The sequence below is a fragment of the Phocoena sinus genome, chromosome 15, assembly GCF_008692025.1.
Source record: "Phocoena sinus isolate mPhoSin1 chromosome 15, mPhoSin1.pri, whole genome shotgun sequence".
In the NCBI taxonomy this organism is placed as follows: Eukaryota; Metazoa; Chordata; class Mammalia; order Artiodactyla; family Phocoenidae; genus Phocoena; species Phocoena sinus.
Window position 1 is genome coordinate 28,448,711 of NC_045777.1, and position 18,174 is coordinate 28,466,884.

The window sequence follows — 18,174 nt, forward strand, 5'->3', positions numbered from 1 at the left end:
CTTATTATATAACACAGGGAACTCTACTCAATATTCTGTGATAACCTATATGAGAAAAGAATCTGAAAAAGAATGAATATATGTATATGTATAACTGAATCACTTTGCTGTACACCTGAAACTAACACAACATTGTAAATCAACTATATTCCAATAAAATTTTAAAAATAAAATAAAATACAGACCATAACACTAATAAAGACTATTGAAAACACTGGAAAAAAACAAAGAAAAGTGGCTCACATGGCACGTGAGATTCACTCTCTGATGCATATGGATTTGCATCTCAGAGGGCTTGGTGGTGATCTTCAGGGTGGGAATAACTAAAGACAGAAACAGAAAGAAACATCCATTGAAATTACCCCAGCCTGCCTGCCCTCTATGTCTTCTTTTCCAAGGAACCAGCCACAAGATCTCTCACGCTCAAAAATGTTACCTTTTAAAAAAAATTAAAGAAATATTTTTTCTTTGATGCTCAATGTAAGGCAAATAGAGCTAAATGTTAAATTAATTAAATAGGTGTAGGAGTATTAGAGCACTGCTTTCTGTATCCATAATCTTTGGTATGTTGTGTTTTTGTTTCTACTTATCTCAAGGTACTATTTAACTTCCCCTGTGATTTCTTCTTTCACATATTGGTTATTTGAGAGTGTGTTGTTTAATTTCCACATATTTTTGATTTTTCTGTTCTTCAGCTATTGATTTGTAATTTCATTCAATTGTAATCAGAAAAGGTGCCTTCTATAATTACAATCTTTCCAAACATCTTAAGACTTGTCTTGCTGCCTACCATGTGTTCTATCCTGGAGGATGTTCCATGTGCACTTGAGAGGGATGTATATTAGGCTCTTGTTCAGTGGAATGTTCTGTACATGTCGGTGAGGTCCAATTGATCTGTAGTGTTATTAAAGTCCTCTCTGTCCTTATTAATATTCATTCTGGTTGTTCATTTATTATGGAAAGTGGGGTATTAAAATCTCTTTCTCTTGTTTTATTTCTCTCTAATTTTCCCTTCCATTCTGGAAATATTTGCTTCTTATATTTAGAGTTCTGACATTTGATGCACAAATATTAGTTATAGTTTCTTTTATCACTATATAATGTCCCCTTTGTCTATTGTATCAGTTTTTTACTTAAATTCTATTTTATCTACTATTAGTATAGCTATCCCTGTTATCTTTTGGTTACAATTTGCATGGACATGTTTTTCCTTTCTTTCACTTTCAGCCTTTGTATGCTCATAGATCTAAAGTGAATCTCTTATAGATAGCATGTACTTGGATCCTTGTTGTTTTTTCCCCATGTAGTCAATCTATGTCTATTTATTGAGGAGTAGAATCCATTTACATTTAAAATAATTACAATGGGGAAGGACTTGCTATTGCTATTTTGTGAATTATTATCTGTATGTCTTGCATCTTCTCCCCTCCTTTCCTCTCTTAATACCTTCTTTTGACTTTCATTGGTTTTGTTTATTTCTGTTCCAATCTACTCTAATCTTTTCATTTTCTTCCTTCTGCTGGCTTTGTATTCTGAACAGAGGAACACACTCACCTCAGAGTATTTCACAATATTCATTCAGTTGGTGGCAATGGGAAGGAAACACTGATTGTCCCCAGAGAATAAAAGAACAGCAGAGCTTGGAGTACAATTCTCAGAGCAGACCAGGTAAATGGCAAGTGGCAGGAGAGTTAATTAACCCCTCCTGGAGGGCTTTTCTGGAAGAAAAGACCTGGAAGCGGGTGACACTCACAACCCCTCCTTCTAGTCTCATGATTTCCCAGAGCTACTCCTGGCCACAGTAGGAGGACACACCCACTCATTGACTTCCTGTGGGTGGGACAAGGTCCCTGACTGAATTGTGGTGACCCCTCAGGTACTTGCCACCATGTTCCAATCACATTCCAGGTGGAAATAGGTGAGTGGAATTGTGCAGCTAGAAGAGATTCTGCGTGCCTGAGGATTCCTTTGTTTCGGCTCAGTCTATATTGGGCATTTGGGGGCAAACTTCACCCAGGTTGAGATTTCATCCTGAATCCAGAAGCTAAGCTATAGCTACAAGTATCTGTTTCTAATATTCAGGGTCAGAAAATAGGTCATAATAGAAAGAATGCATATTTCTGAGCCCAGGTTTGTCACGAAATTTCAGAATGACTAGTCAGCCTTCCAGGCCCCAGTTTTCCAACTTTTTGAACCATGCAAAGCACACACTTAGTTGCCTTTTTCCTACCCCAAATTTTCTTTACTTCAGAGTGTCCATGTCTTATGTTCAGTTTCTGGTGGTGTTGGCCATCACAGAAAGGCCCTAGCCTCTCAAACTGGCCTGATTGAATATTAGACATAGGACCCCAGAATGAATTACCAGAAGGGTCAACAGCAGGATGCCAGCTTACAGGGCTGTTTGTGAATGAAGGGGCCCAGGATCCAGTATGTGATAATGATGTAGTGCATATTGCAGAGTTTTTAAAAGTCTACTTTTAGCAGACAAGGGGATGGAGTTTATCAGATTATTTTCACCGTTCATGGACACATAGGTGCCTGGACCAGATATATGGACATGTCAGGATGCCCTTTCATTAACTTCACACAGTATAGGTGCCACCATCCCATGTGACACATCACTGATGCAGATGGAATCAATCTGTTTGCTTGGTCATTATGCTTTCCATTTAGAATTCTTTGGGGAATTGTCTTCCACTGAAACCACAGATTACTTATCGTCTGGCCCAGTCCCATTGAACCACTAGACAGGCGCTCATGGGGACAAAGAAGACATTTTGCAGCCCCGGTTTACAGTACCTCCAGCTTTGACTGACACTGAACTCTCAGGTTGTTTCACTGGAACTCTTCACCTGAAGTTCCTGTAAGAAATGTCAAATCATTGTTCATGTTCCTTGCCTTGGCCCAAGATGTTCTGAGGTTCTGGTATAGATCAAGATGCGATCTCATTACACATCTTTTCAGCCATGTGTACTGGCACCAAAGTATAAAAATTATAAATATGGTTGCCTTATGGGTGAGAAGGAGACTAATGCACAGAAAGGAGGATGGCACCTTCCTTGGGCATCAGGATATGAGGATGGCCTGCAGAATAACAGGCACTTAAATAAACATATTTACCATGAGGACAAATGCATTTCTATTAAATGAGAAATGTCAAATAGAATTTGTGTCAGATTTTTCTTTATGTTCTGGGATCAGAGACGAGGCCTCAAGCTAAGGACAAGGTGTTCATAACAAATATACTGTGTTCAGAGAGTGACCTGGAGAAAGAGCCATCTCCCATTTTCTGCAAGCTCTTCCATGATGCAAAAGCCCGCTCATCCAAAATAAACGTTGAGACTTGCATTGTTCATGAAATTGATATTTTTCCTAATGGGTGAAAATTGGTTCTTAGAGTGTGAAAAAATCTTAACTATCACAATGTTTCATGTTAATGCTCAGCCCTATCCAACAAAATCTTATTCCTCAGTATTTAATTGCTCTTGGTATGTGTTCTTGGGGATCACACAAGCAGCATTATCATTGAGTTCATGGAAGATACACAGTGTGTATGCAAGATGAATTCTACAAAACTATGGAGGACTTTCTCTTGATGGGAGCTTTCTCTATAGGACTTTCTCTTGATGGGAGCTTTCTCTATAGGACTTTCTCTATAGGACTTTCTCTATAATGCATTTGATTTCTATTGCTGAATAACTTATTACCAAAAACATAGTGGCTTAAAAAAAAAAACCAAGTCTATTATTTCATAGTTTGTGTGAATCAGGAGTTCAGGCACAGCTTAACTTAGCTGTCATTCACAGAAAGAAGATGAGGTGGAGACACAGGGAAATGTCATCTACAATCCAAGGAATATCTGAGGTTAGTAGGGGCTGGGAGAGAGGCCTGGAAAAGATTCTCCCTGAAGTTCATAGAAGCTTTATTCATACTTGCAAAAACTTGAAAACAACCAAGATGACCTCCAGTAGGTGAACTGGTAAAGAAATTGGTAAATCCAGATAATCAAATATTATTCAGAACTAAAATTATATGCGCTCTCAAGCCCTGAAAAGCTGTGGAGGAATCTTAAATGCTTATTAATAACTGAAAGGAAAAATCTACATGCTGCATGATTCCAACTATGCGACATTCTGGGAAAGGGCTCCACCCCATGACTTAATTCATTCCCAAAGATCCACCTCCAAATACCATCACTTCAGGGGTTAGACTTGAACATATGAATTTCGGGGGGGATACAAACATTCGGTCCATAACAGACTTCCTTAAGTTTTACATAAAGTCCTTGTCTGTGGCAAGGTCCCATGCAGGACACTACACACATTTACTTGTCGTGTCTCCTTAGGCTTCCTCTCAGCTGTGACACCTTCTCTGACTGTCCTTGTTTTTGATGATTTCTACAGATTTGATGAATACTGCTCAGATTTATTGTAGGATGCCCCTCTGTTACATTTTGTCTGATGCTTTTCTCATAATTAATCTAGGGTTATGGGTTTTGGGGAAGGTCCCAGAGGAAACGTGCCATTTTCATCAAATCTACATGATTTATGCCTATTGATATTGATTTATTGTTGGTGAGCTCTTGAGGACCTGGCTAACTCGTATTAGTCAGGTTTCCCCACTGTAAAGTACCCCTTTTTCCTCCCTCCATTCATCCCCTTTGGAAGGGAGTCACCATGTGCAGCCCATACTTCAGGGGTAGTGAATTGGGTTTCCCCTTATTTAGAGTGAAGTGTCTTCATAATTTAAGACTTTCCTGCAAAGAAGATTTTATTTAATTCTCCATTTATTAATTTATTAAATTATTTATTTACATCTATATGGACTCATAGATATTTATTATATTTTGGTTTATAATCTGTCTTAGTCTATTTGGGTGCTATAACAAAATATCACAGACTGGATGGCTTACACCAGAAATTTATTGCTCACAGCTCTGGAAGCTCGAATTCCACTATCAGCTTGGCAGTTTGATTGGGTGAGGGCCCGCTTTTGGATTGCAGATTTCTCATTGTATCTTCACATGGAAGAAGGAACTAGGATGATCTTGGGGGTCTCTTTTAGAAGGGTACTAATCCCATTCATGACAGAGGAGCCCTTATGTACTAGTCATGTTCCAAATGCCCCAACTTCTAACATGGTCACATTGGGCATTAATATTCTAAAATGTGAATTTTAAGGGGACAAAAACATTCAGAATATGTATATATATATGTGTCTTTGTGTGTGTGTGTATATATATATATATATATATATATCTCCAATATTTCTTGCCCAAATTGTTCCAGCTTTGTCCATTGGGACCTCTTTCAGTTTGTTTCTGAGCCCCCTTGACAAACTCTAATCAATGTCAGTTTTTGCTTTTTGGTTTTATTTTCTTTTGGTTTTTTACTTCCTTGGGTTCTGAAGAATATTGAATTTTTGATAGGATTTCTGAACACAAAGAAGAGAGATTAGCCTTTAATGAAAAAACATCAGAACACAAGAGCCAGATGATGGAATTAGATAATTTTTATTTTGAAATCCAACATCTGGTAAAAACTAATTCATTCATTTATTAAATTAAACAATGGCCTAGTATGTGGTAGTCACTGTTCTGGCACCTGAGGATTCAGAGTCCCTTCTCATAGAACTGATGTCCTGTTTGAGGAAGAGACAACACATACATCAGTGTTCATTTTGCCTGGTGCATGAATTTCAGTTTAGTTAAATAACATCAATCCCCCAACACAGGGTTCAGATTTCAGTCACCACAGGAACTTTACTGTGAACGATACATAACGTACAACTTTGCTGCTAAGTATACTTCATTCCACAAATCATTATGTACTAACAGATGCTCATCGTGATCAGTAACCAATCATACAATTCTTTGAAAGTCTGTAGTGATTGGTCACTGTGACTCTCTTACACAGTGTAGGCACAGACAGCAAAATACGTAATTGTATTTTCTCCTGTCTCCCAGTGATAAACCCACATGACATTTACAAAAGTGAATAATTATAAAAGGGAACTGGCAACAAAGATGAAAGTGCCATGGAGAGACAAAATATGATGATGCGAGAAGTTATATTCAAACAATATAAATGGATTACAGAAGAAATAGCTGACCAAGGTACCTTAATAGTGTTAGAAAGATTCTAGATATGCAATCAGAAGAACTTAGTAAAGGCAAACTTACCACATAAATGAGGAAAGTTGTGGTGAGGAAAAGAGTGAAAATGTCCCAGAGGAAGTGACAACAGCAAATACTTTGAATTAAAGAAAGTTTGTAAAGATTTCACAACATTGAGAGTACAAGGCATAAAATGTCGGAAACGGATCCAAACTTCGCAAGGAGCATAATTCAGCAAGTTGTAAAAAAGATGCTCTTATATTATAAATTATGCAAGAAGAAGAAGGCAAGCACTGTTCAAACACTTTGGATAAGTTTTTATAAAGAAATAAATTGCTTTAATTCTCAGTGTTTCTAATTTGTCAAACTACATATTATTAGTAGCTGACAGTAAGAGAGTTCCTAATATTTTGAAATCAAATTTTAATGATCACAGAACAATCTTTATTTATCCCATTGGTTACTGAGATCACTTTCCATGATTCAGTTTACACGGTAATTTTTATGGTCCTTCTCTACTATGCAAAGTGAGAACTGCCTATGCTTTGTATGTCAGATGGTAATAAGTGTTCAGGAAACAGGTTAATCAGGTTAAGAGGTCATGGAATGTGAGGCTGAGAGAGGAACTGATACTTTATACAGGATGGTATATGGAAGATGCCTTTGATAAAGTGATATTTGAGCAGAGGCTGGAGTGAAGGAAGAGAGCAAGCCAGGCAGATATGTTGGAGGAGGAAGCAGAGGAATGATAGGATTTGACTTACATTCCCAAGGAATCACTGAGGCTGAAACAGGAAAGCCAGTCAGAGACTATAGCAATGGTGCAGGAAGAGATGATGGTGGCTGGGACTAGGGAGCAGTGGTGGGGGTGAGAATGTGCAGATTATGGATGCAATTAAGAAGTGTGCTGGAGGGGATTGGTACTGGCTCATGAGAGCTGATATTTACATTTTCAGGAATTTTGCAAACTAGTTGTTAAACTGTTGCTAACTTGAAATTGACCACATTGGGAGTATTTATACCAAGAACTTTTCTTTATTTTTTTTTTCCTTTTGGATAGTCAATTGTTAAAGAGTTCCATCTGACCACTGGACATAAACATTTTGAAGGCAGAATTGAATATGTGATATAAAAGAAAGCTAAATCAAGGATGACTCCAGGCTTCTGGACACAGTATACCTACCATGAGCAATAGGGTTGGGAAGGATGCAAGATTATAGAAAAACTACTCTTCCCATCATGGAGAGAGGAGGGAACACTATTTTCTGGGCTTGAGAAGTTGGATATTTAGACAACGAGGAAGGAGAATAACTTTTCTTAAAAGTAAGATGGGGAGTCATTTGTACTAAAGAGGCACCTCAAAGTGTGGGGAGTCAGGTGAAGGCAGGAATCCAGAGGACAGAATAACTCCTCAGCACAGGGCATTATTGTGTAGTTCATGGCCGAGTCCAAGGTGATAGATGAGAGATAACCTGATCTGTGTTGATCTGACTTATTTCTCACGTTCCAGGGAAATGTCCTGAGTCAGCCCCCAGAGCTACTTCCCATGATCCTTGCTCAGGACCATGTATGAAGACCCAGCTCTGGTGGCTTCAGGAACATGTGGGCAGGCAAGTCTCCATGGAGGGGAGGCATTTGGAGCAGAGTCATGGAAGCTCCCAGTTGAGTCCTTCTCCTGGGCTGGGCCCCTCAGGAAGGGAAGGAGGCAGCAGACACTGAGGGTGACACCAGCAGGGAGGAAGGAAGGAGCTGTGAGAAACATGTCCATATTTAATTATCTGCTCATCACTCAGGAAACGTTCCTTGCATACCTCCTATGTGCCCAGGTGCTCTCCTCCCGGGATGCCTGTCTTGAAAGGATGAGCAGCCCCTGGGATAGCACTCTGACCCCTCAGCATCCTCCCCAGGTCTGATGCCCCATCCCCAGCCCTTCTATTCTGTCACATGGAGGGTCAGAGCAGAAGCCGCTCTCAGAATAGCCAATCCAGAGTTCTCAACATTACCTGAAAATGTGGATTCTTTTTGCCCCAAGGAGCCCCAGGACTCAAGTGTCTAGAAATGGTCTCCAAGGGAGCCACCCACTCAGCTCCTCCTCATTCAGCACCCTCTGCCCACTTCCTCTACAGAACTGCTAAGAGACACCCTTTGAAAACCCCTGATCCAGCCCACATCCTCCAGGACCCCACACACCTCCTGGGAGTTGGGCACCTCTTAGAGGGAAACAGGATACTCCGGAGGGTATTGAGGGAAGTGTGTCCCCTTCTCTTATCCCCACGTGGGCCCTGACCCTGTGTGACCTGTGGGCTGGCTCCCCTACTGACCTTATGTCATCTAGGACAGACCTTGTCCTGCCCTCCCTCCTACCCCAACTTACAGTCAGGCCCAATGCTTCCTGTGGACAAAGATGACAGAGACACCGACCACCAGCAGCACCTTCGGGCCTAGGAGGAGAACTACCAGGAGAGGAGAAGACAGTTCTGGGCCTGGAAATCATCGAGGGACAAGAGGAGCAATTAGAGGGATCACACAGGAGCCATTCCCAGGGGCCTCGACTTACTCCATCTGAGGCCACCTGGGCCCATCAACACTCTGAGGCTTTGACCTGCATCCTGGGCTCAAGCTTGAGGCAGAAATCAGCATACAGGAGTCCCTCATTCTCCTACTCTCTTTTCTCAGGCTGCAAGGGTGTTATTACTTGAAGAGAAAATGTCAGAAGTGAAAATAACTGTGAGACAAGAGAAAATTCAGCAAATCCTAATAGTCTCTCACTAGGCTGCCATCCCATCTTCAACCAGCCACCAGGAAAATTATGGAGAAATAGACAAGGCAGCTAGAGTTATTTGGAAATACCACCACCAATATAAATTTGTCTAAACTTTGAAAATATTGGAAAAGTGTCCTAAGGAGCACAGATCATAGAAAGGGGTTTAAAAGTATGTGTGATTTAAAAGGGTTGGAACAGAATCCCCAGAATCTGTGCATATGTTACCTTACATGTCAAAAGGGATTAGCAGTAGTGATTTGTTAAGGATCTTGAGATGGGCACATTTTCCTAGTGGAGGCCATGTAATCACAAAGATTCTTATAAGTAAAAGATTGAGGCAGAACAGTTGGAGGAGATGTGATATCAGAAGCAGAGGTCAGACTGATGTGAGGCCCTTTGCCAAGGAGTGTGGACACCTCTGGGAGTTGGAAAAGGCAAGGAAATGGATTCTTCTCTAGAGCCCAGCCACCCATTTTAGACTTCTGACCTCTACAACTGTATGATAATGCATTTGTCTTGTATTAAATCACTAAATGTGGTAATTACTTACACTGACTATAGGAACCTAATAGAACAGATGTGAATAAATGGATATGCATGAGTTAAAGTGCATAACTTCTGGGTAGAATAATTGAAAAGCAGGAAGACGTGCTGATGGCAATTGAGAGGTAAAGGGAAAAAGAAAAAAGCAGTGGGGAGTTCAGGGGACACGGGTTCGTGCCCCGGTCCAGGAAGATCCCACATGCCGCGGAGCAGCTGGGCCCGTGAGCCATGGCCGCTGAGCCTGCGCGTCCGGAGCCTGTGCTCCGCAACAGGAGAGGCCACATAAGTGAGAGGCCCGCGTACCGCAAAAAAAAAAAGCAGTGGGGAGGGATTTAGGTTCCTGAAAGACAAAAGAGAACCAAAGAATTAGAGGACTCAGAACATTTCTCCCTTATCAAAACCAACCAACCAACCAAAAACTCCATTAACATCTTGATTTATGCTGTACTAGGGAAGAGAGGTCCATTAGGCTAGAAATATTGTAAAAAACCCCAATACCATAAATACAAACAATAAGATGTGCATCCTCACACCAGACCCACTGGATGCAGGCCTGCAGTGGCTGGAGCCCTCAGATGCCTGGGGTAGGCTTTGGATCCGGGAAGAAGGATCACATCAGCATCTTACACTTCTCTTCAGCCTGCCAACCTAGGTGCTTCAAAAGACATTTCCAGCTTTACTACACTAACAAGCATCATGGGTCAGGCACCCAGCAGCACCCTGAAGTACCAGCGCTGGTTGAGCCTGAGCAGAAGATGGAAGATGAAAAAGCATTTACAGGCCATGCCAGACAAGATGGCATGGACTCTTCTCTCCTACTCTCCTCGTTCAGTACAACTTGAACCCTAGAAATAACACACGGGACAAGCATAGAAGGACTCTGAGGTGGAAGAGGAGGCAGACTGTCTAGGGACCTGAGGACTGGAGGAAGGACACAGCAGTCAGGAACCAAGCACAAGAGGAGACACAGTGTGGCACTAGGAAAAAGAAAAAGTCTAAATCAATAATCTAAATTCCTGCCTCAAGAAATGAGAAATGAAGGAGCAAAATAAACCCAAAGCAAGCAGAAGGGAGGAAATAATAAAGAAAGAAGAAAAATCAGTGAAAATGAAAACAGATAAACAATAGAGAAAATAACTGAAACAAATAGTAGGCTCTGAGATAGCCTTATCCACCAGAAGGCAGACAGCAGAAGCAAGAAGAATTACAATCCTGCAGCCTGTGGAACGAAAACCACATTCACAGAAAGATAGACAAGATGAAAAGGCAGAGGGCTATGTAGCAGAAGAAGGAACAAGAAAAACAACTAAATGAAGTGGAGATAGGCAACCTTCCAGAAAAAGAATTCAGAATAATGATAGTGAAGATGATCCAGGACCTCGGCAAAAGAATGGAGGCAAAAATCGAGAAGATGCAAGAAATGTTTAACAAAGACCTAGAAGAACTGAAGAACAAACAAACAGAGATGAACAATACAATACCTGAAATGAAAACTACACTAGAAGGAATCAAGAGCAGAATAACTGAGGCAGAAGAACGGATAAGTGACCTGGAAGACAGAATGGTGGAATTCACTGCTGTGGAACAGAATAAAGAAAAAAGAATGAAGAGAAATGAAGACAGCCTAAGAGACTTCTGGGACAACATTAAATGCAATAACATTCACATTATAGGAGTCCCAGAAGGAGAAGAGAGAGAGAAAGGACCAGAGAAAATATTTGAAGAGATTATAGACGAAAACTTCCCTAATATGGGAAAGGAAATAGCCACCCAAGTCCAAGAAGCACAGAGAGTCACATACAGGATAAACCCAAGGAGAAACATGCCAAGACACATAGTAATCAAACTGGTAAAAATTAAAGACAAAGAAAATTTATTGAAAACAGCAAGGGAAAAATGACAAATAACATACAAGGAAACTCCCATAAGGTTAACAGCTGCTTTCTCAGCAGAAACTCTACAAGCCAGAGGGGAGTGGCATGATATACTTAAAGTGATGAAAGGGAAGAAACTACAACCAAGATTACTCTACCCAGCAAGGATCTCACTCAGATTCAATGGAGAAATCAAAAGCTTTACAGACAAGCAAAAGCTAAGAGAATTCAGCACCACGAAACCAGCTTTACAATAAATGCTAAAGGAACTTCTCTAAGGGGGAAACACAAGAGAAGAAAAGGACCTACAAAAACAAACCCAAAACAATTAAGAAAATCGTCATATGAACATACATATCTATAATTACCTTAAAAGTGAATGAATTAAATGCTCCAACCAAAAGACACACGCTTGCTGAATGGATACAAAACAAAACACATATATATGCTCTCTACAAGAGACCAACTTCATACCTAGGGACACATAGAGACTGAAAGTGAGGGGATGGCAAAAGATATTCCATGCAAATGGAAATCAAGGGGAAGCTGGAGTAGCAATACTGATATTAGATAAAATAGACTTTTAAATAAAGAATGTTACAAGAGATGAAGAAGGACACTACATAATGATCAAAGGAACAATCCAAGAAGAAGATATAACAATTATAAATATATATGCACCCAACATAGGAGCACCTCTGTACATAAGGCAACTGCTAACAGTTAAAAGAGGAGAGCGACAGTAACACAATAATAATGGGGGGACTTTAACATCTCACTTACACCAATGGACCAATCATCCTAAATGAAAATAAATAAGGAAACAGAAGCTTTAAATGACACAATTTAAAGACCAGATAGATATAATTGATATTTATAGGACATTCCATCCAAAAACAGCAGATTATACTTTCTTCTCAAGTGTGCATGTGACATTCTCCAGGAGAGATCACATCTTGGGTCACAAATCAAGCCTCAGTAAATTTAAGAAAATTGAAATCATACCAAGCTTCTATTCTCACCACAGTGCTATGAGATTAGAAATGAATTTACAGGGGAAAATATGTAAAAAACACAAAAACATGGAGGCGAAACAATACCTCACTAAATAACCAAGAGATCACTGAAGAAATCAAAGAGGAAATCAAAAAATATCTAGAGACAAATGACAATGAAAACACGGTGATCCAAAACCTGTGGGATGCAGCAAAAGCAGTTCTAAGAGCGAAGTTTATAGCTATACAAGCCTACCTCAAGAAACAAGAAAAATCTCAAATAAACAATCTAACCTTACACCTAAGGGAACTAGAGAAAGAAGAACAAATAAAGCCCAAAGTTAGCAAAAGGAAAGAAATCATAAACATCAGAGCAGAAAATAAATGAAATAGAAACAAAGAGAACGATAGCAAAGATCAATAAAACTAAAAGCTGGTACTTGGAGAAGATAAACAAAATTGATAAACCATTAGCCAGATTCATCAAGAAAAAGAGGGAGAAGGCTCAAATCAATAAAATTAGAAATGAAAAAGTAGAAGTTACAACAGACACTGCAGAAATAAAAAGCATCCTAAGAGACTACTACAAACAAGTCAATGCCAATAAAATGGACAACCTGGAAGAAAAGGACAAATTCTTAGAAAGGTATAACCTTCCAAGACTGAACCAGGATGAAATAGAAAATATGAACAGACCATCACAACTAATGAAATTGAAACTGTGATTAAAAATCTTCCAACAAACAAAAGTCCAGGACCAGATAGCTTCACAGGTGAATAATATCAAACATTTAGAGAAGAGCTAACACCCATCCTTCTTAAACTCTTCCAAAAAATTGCAGTGGAAGGAACACTCCCAAACTCATTCTATGAGGCCACCATCACCCTGATACCAAAACCAGACAAAGATACTACAAAAAAAGAAAATTACAAACCAATATCACTGATGAATATAGATGCAAAATTCCTCAATGAAATACTAGCAAACAGAATCCAACAACACATTAAAAGTATCATACACTATTGGGCTTCCCTGGTGGTGCAGTTGTTCAGAGTCCGCCTGCTGATGCAGGGAACATGGGTTCGTGTCCCGGTCCGGGAAGATCCCACATGCCACGGAGCGGCTGGGCCCGTGAGCCATGGCTGCTGAGCCTGCACGTCTAGAAGCTGTGCTCTGCAACGGGAGAGGCCACAACAGTGAGAGGCCCGCGTACCGCAAAAAAAAAAAAAGTATCATACACCATGATCAAGTGGGATTTATCCCCAGGAAGCAAGGATTCTTCAATATATGCAAATCAATCAATGTGATACAATATATTAACAAACTTAAGAATAAAAACCATATGATCATCTCAAGAGATGCATAGAAAGTTTTTGACAAAATTCAACACTGATTTATATAAAAAACTCTCCAGAAAGTGGGCATAGAGGGAAGCTACCCCAACTTAAAAAAGGCCATATATGAGAAACCCACAGCAAACATCATTCTCAATGGTGAAAAACTGACAGCATTTCCTATAAGTTCAGGAACAAGACAAGGATGTCCACTTTCACCACTATTATTCAACATAGTTTTGGAAGTCCTAGCCACAGCAATCAGAGAAGAAAAAGAAAGAAAAGGAATATAAATTGGAAAAGAAGAAGTAAAACTGTCACTCTTTACAGATGACATGATACTATATGTAGAGAATCCTAAAGATGCTACCAGAAAACGAGTGGAGCTAAAAAATGAACTTGGTAAAGTTGCAGGATACAAAATTAATGCACAGAAATCTCTTGCATTCCTATACACTAATGATGAAAAATCTGAAAGAGAAATTAAGGAAACACTCCCATTTACCACTGCAACAAAAAGAATAAAATACCTAGGAATAAACCTACCTAAGGAGACAAAAGACCTGTATGCAGAAAACTATGAGACACTGATGAAAGAAATTAAAGATGATACCAACAGATGATACCAACATATACCATGTTCTTGGATGGGAAGAATCAATATTGTGAAAATGACTATAGTACCCAAAGCAATCTACATATTCAATGGAAACTCTATCCCATGGCATTTTTTATGGAACTAGAACAAAAAATCTTAAATTTTGTATGGAGACACAAAAGACCCCAAGTAGCCAAAGCAGTCTTGAGGTAAAAAACGGAGCTGGAGGAATCAGATTCCCTAACTTCAGACTATACTACAAAGCTACAGTAATCAAGACAATATTGTACTGGCACAAAAACAGAAACATAGATCAATGGAACAAGATAGAAAGCCCAGAGGTAAACCCATACACCTATGGTCAACTAATCTATGACAAAGGAGGAAAGGATATACAATGGAGAAAAGACAGTCTCTTCAATAAGTGGTTCTGGGAAAACTGGACAGCTACATGTAAAAGAATGAAATTAGAACATTCCCTAACACCATACACAAAAATAAACTCAAAATGGATTAGAGACCTAAATGTAAGACTGGACACCATAAAACTATTGGTGGAAAACATAGGAAGAGCACTCTGACATAAGTCACAGCAAGATCTTTTTTGATCCACCTCTTAGAGTAATGGAAATAAAAACAAAAAGAAACAAATGGGGTCTAATGAAACGTAAAAGCTTTTGCACCGCAAAGGAAACCATAAAGAAGATGAAAAGACAACCCTCATAATGGGAGAAAACATTTGCCAACAAATCAATGGACAAAGGATTAATCTCCAAAATATATAAACAGCTCATGCAGCTCAATATTAGAAAAACAAACAACCCAATCCAAAAATAGGCAGAAAAGCTAAATAGACATTTCTCTAAAGAAGACATACAGATGGCCAAGAAGCACATGAAAAGCTGCTCAACATCACTAATTATTAGAGAAATGCAAATCAGAACTACAATGAGGTATCACCTCACACCAGTTAGAATGGGCTTCATCAGAAAATCTACAAATAACAAATGTTGGAGACGGTGTGGAGGAAAGGGAACCCTCTTGCAGTGTTGGTGGGAATGTAAATTGATACAGCCACTATGGAGATTCCTTAAAAAATTAAAAATAGAATTACCATACGATCCAGCAATCCCACTACTGGGCATATACCCAGAGAAAACCATAATCAAAAAGACACATGCACCCCAATGTTCACTGCAGCATTATTTACAATAGCCAGGTCATGGAAGCAACTTAAATGCTCTTTGACAGACAAATGGATAAAGAAGATGTGGTACATATATACAATGGATATATGTACCATATATTTTGTGGCTCAGCCATAAAAAGGAACAAAATTGGGTCATTTGTTGAGACGTGGATTGATCTAGAGACTGTCATACAGAGTGAAGTAAGTCAGAAAGAGAAAAACAAATGTCGTATATTAATGCATATATGTGGGACCTAGGAAAATGGTACAGATGAACCGGTTTGCAGGGCAGAAATTGAGACACAGATGTAGAGAACAAATGTATGGACACCAAGGGGGGAAAGCGGAGGGGGGTTTGGGGTGGTGGTGTGATGAATTGGGTGATTGGCATTGGCATGTATACACTGATGTGTATAAAATTGATGACTAATAAGGAAAAAAAAGAGTGGGTTCTTTTAAAAGACCAATAAAATTGAAAAAGTTCTAGTACAACTGCAAAGAAAAAATGAATGACACATTTCCAATATCAGGAATGAAACAGAGGACATCTGTTTCCAGGAAGGAAACAGAGGACATCACTACAGACCCTTCAGACATCAAAAGGATAGTTAGGGAATGTTACGAAAAACTATACAGGCAGAAATTTGACAACTTAGAGACAATGGAACAAATACCTCAAAAAGCAGAACCTACCACAGCTCACACTATATGAAATGAATAATCTGAATAGTCTTAAACAATTCAAATTCTTTTTCAAATAAAAAAATAGATTCTCAAGGCCCAGATGGAGTCATGGAAAATTTTTGCCAAGAACTTACAGATGAATTAAAATTTTGGTGCACAAAAACAACAATAAAATACATTTTGGAAAATTTGAATTTATACTCCATTTTAAATGATATTAGGGGATTAATACTGATTATATATTAAGTGTGCACTGGTATTAGTTTTGTAGAAAATCAAGGTCCTTAACCGTATGACCACACAATTGTGGACTCCACTGACAACTGGTTGTGCACACAGGAGTAAGTTAAAGTGAACACAATTGTGCAACTTCTCTATATCTCTCGTTTAAGGGAAGTTGTTTGTTCTCCCCTTCCTCTCTTTATTCTTCCAGCAGGCAGAGACATGGTCACTCAGTGACCTAGCATTGACCCCGAAGTTGAGGACAACACCACGGGTATGTTGGAAGGAACGTGGGACTTTGAAAGGTCTTCTGGAGGAAAGACTCCTGGATGTGACTCGACCCTCTCTTGATGTTACATGACAGCTTATAAGACATGTTTTATTCATAGAAAGGGGGACTGTCCTTGGGACGATGCCCAGCTGAGGGGGAACCTGTCTTTAATTAGCACATATCTGTTATAAAGGCTGGTGGTTCCTGTCCTCAGGGACTCAGATTCACCTTTATTAGTTTAGCCCAATCATCTGAACTAAAGGCAACAAATCTTCAACAGCATCCCCCGCCCTCCATTTCTCCCTGAGTCTCTTCTGTTAAACTCCAAACCCTCTGGGTTGCTGAAGCAGGAAAAGAGATCACAGCTGAACTGAGATCTGCATTTAGAAAATATTCAGTCAGTGACTGTGATCATTACTAGTCCATTGTCCCAAATCAGGGGACAAAGGAGCCCTGTGCAGTGACCACTCATGGTCACCTGGGTGCCAGGTTCAGACTCAAACTTCATGTCCTCAGGGCTACCCTTCCAAAGTTTCACAGAGTATTAGGTGCAGGTGTCTACTGGGGTGATGTTACTGATATGGTTGGAGAAGTCTAGGCTGGAGAGAGACTAAGCAGAGGTTAGAAAGAACAAGGAGGAGGGAGGTGGGTGGGTGGACAGGGAAATGAGGAACATAATTACTGTTAGTTGAAGAGAGCGAGAGGCAGGACTCTATGAACAAGATGATCTCCCTCCTTCCTACTTTCTTTCATGGATATTTATGTCAAGAGATCTATAAAGAATATGCCAAACTCTTACCAGTGGTCACTCTTGGGGGTGTGGCATTTGGGGGAGGGAACTTATTTTAAAATTCTCTTTTACACCTACTGACTTCTAGATTGTTCTATAATAAGCATGAATTACTACCTTTAATATTAAATAAAGAAGGTAAAGAACTGGGTCAGTTGGAGTGGAGGCCTCACCAAGAGGTTTATCTGCATCCTGGTTCTTCTGGGGAGCAGAGGCCTCCAGGGTGTGGTTTTTGGTGACCACCGGCTGTCCGTCATGCTCCACCTGGCAGGTGAGCAGCACAGCCTCCCTGTGGGCAGATAAGTTCACCAGGAGCGAGCTCGTCCGGTTAAAGGTCCCGTCCTTGTTCTCTATGAGGGTCGAGGCCATGTCTATTCGGGACACATTTCCGTTCTCCAACCAGGTCAGCTGTAGGCGCTGGGGGTAGAACTTGTTCACCTGGCAGGTGACATTCACCTGGTTCCCCACCCTGGGGTGTTGGGTAATCGTCAAGGTAGGCGGAACTGAAACAGCATAGGCAGAAGCTCTGACCTTATGGAAGCAACAGGTCACAGGAGAGGGGCTGGATAACAGCTTCCAGCACAGCAAGGGAGTCACCAGAGGACAGAGTCAGGCACGCAGCAGGTGCTCAAACACCGAGGGTCTCTTTGCATATAAATGAAATCATAAGCACACTGCAGGGCGCACAGTAGGTGCTCAAGGACTGGGCTCCTAGTAGGTTAATAACGTGTGCCATCTACAAGCACAGCCTCTGGCATGCAGTTGGAATATAATAACTGCAGCAAAATATACGG

At 40.1% G+C, this 18,174-nt stretch overlaps 1 protein-coding gene across 5 annotated transcripts in view; it reads right to left on the reverse strand.

The window, feature by feature from the left end:
• Window positions 1–5,493: 5,493 nt before the first annotated feature.
• The window catches only part of LOC116739797 (signal-regulatory protein beta-1-like), a 42,946-nt gene continuing 30,265 nt past the window's right edge, over window positions 5,494–18,174 (reverse strand). For 4 of the 5 annotated variants that reach the window (XM_032604499.1, XM_032604501.1, XM_032604497.1 and 1 more), the window contains 3 exons: window positions 17,554–17,883; window positions 8,490–8,598; window positions 5,494–7,864 (listed from right to left, as the gene is read on the reverse strand). In XM_032604499.1, the coding sequence (XP_032460390.1) occupies window positions 8,492–8,598; window positions 17,554–17,883 (437 nt within the window). In that variant the 3' untranslated portion in view covers window positions 5,494–7,864; window positions 8,490–8,491. The remainder of the gene's footprint in view (window positions 7,865–8,489; window positions 8,599–17,553; window positions 17,884–18,174) is intronic. The other variant, XM_032604498.1, reaches the window with a different exon arrangement.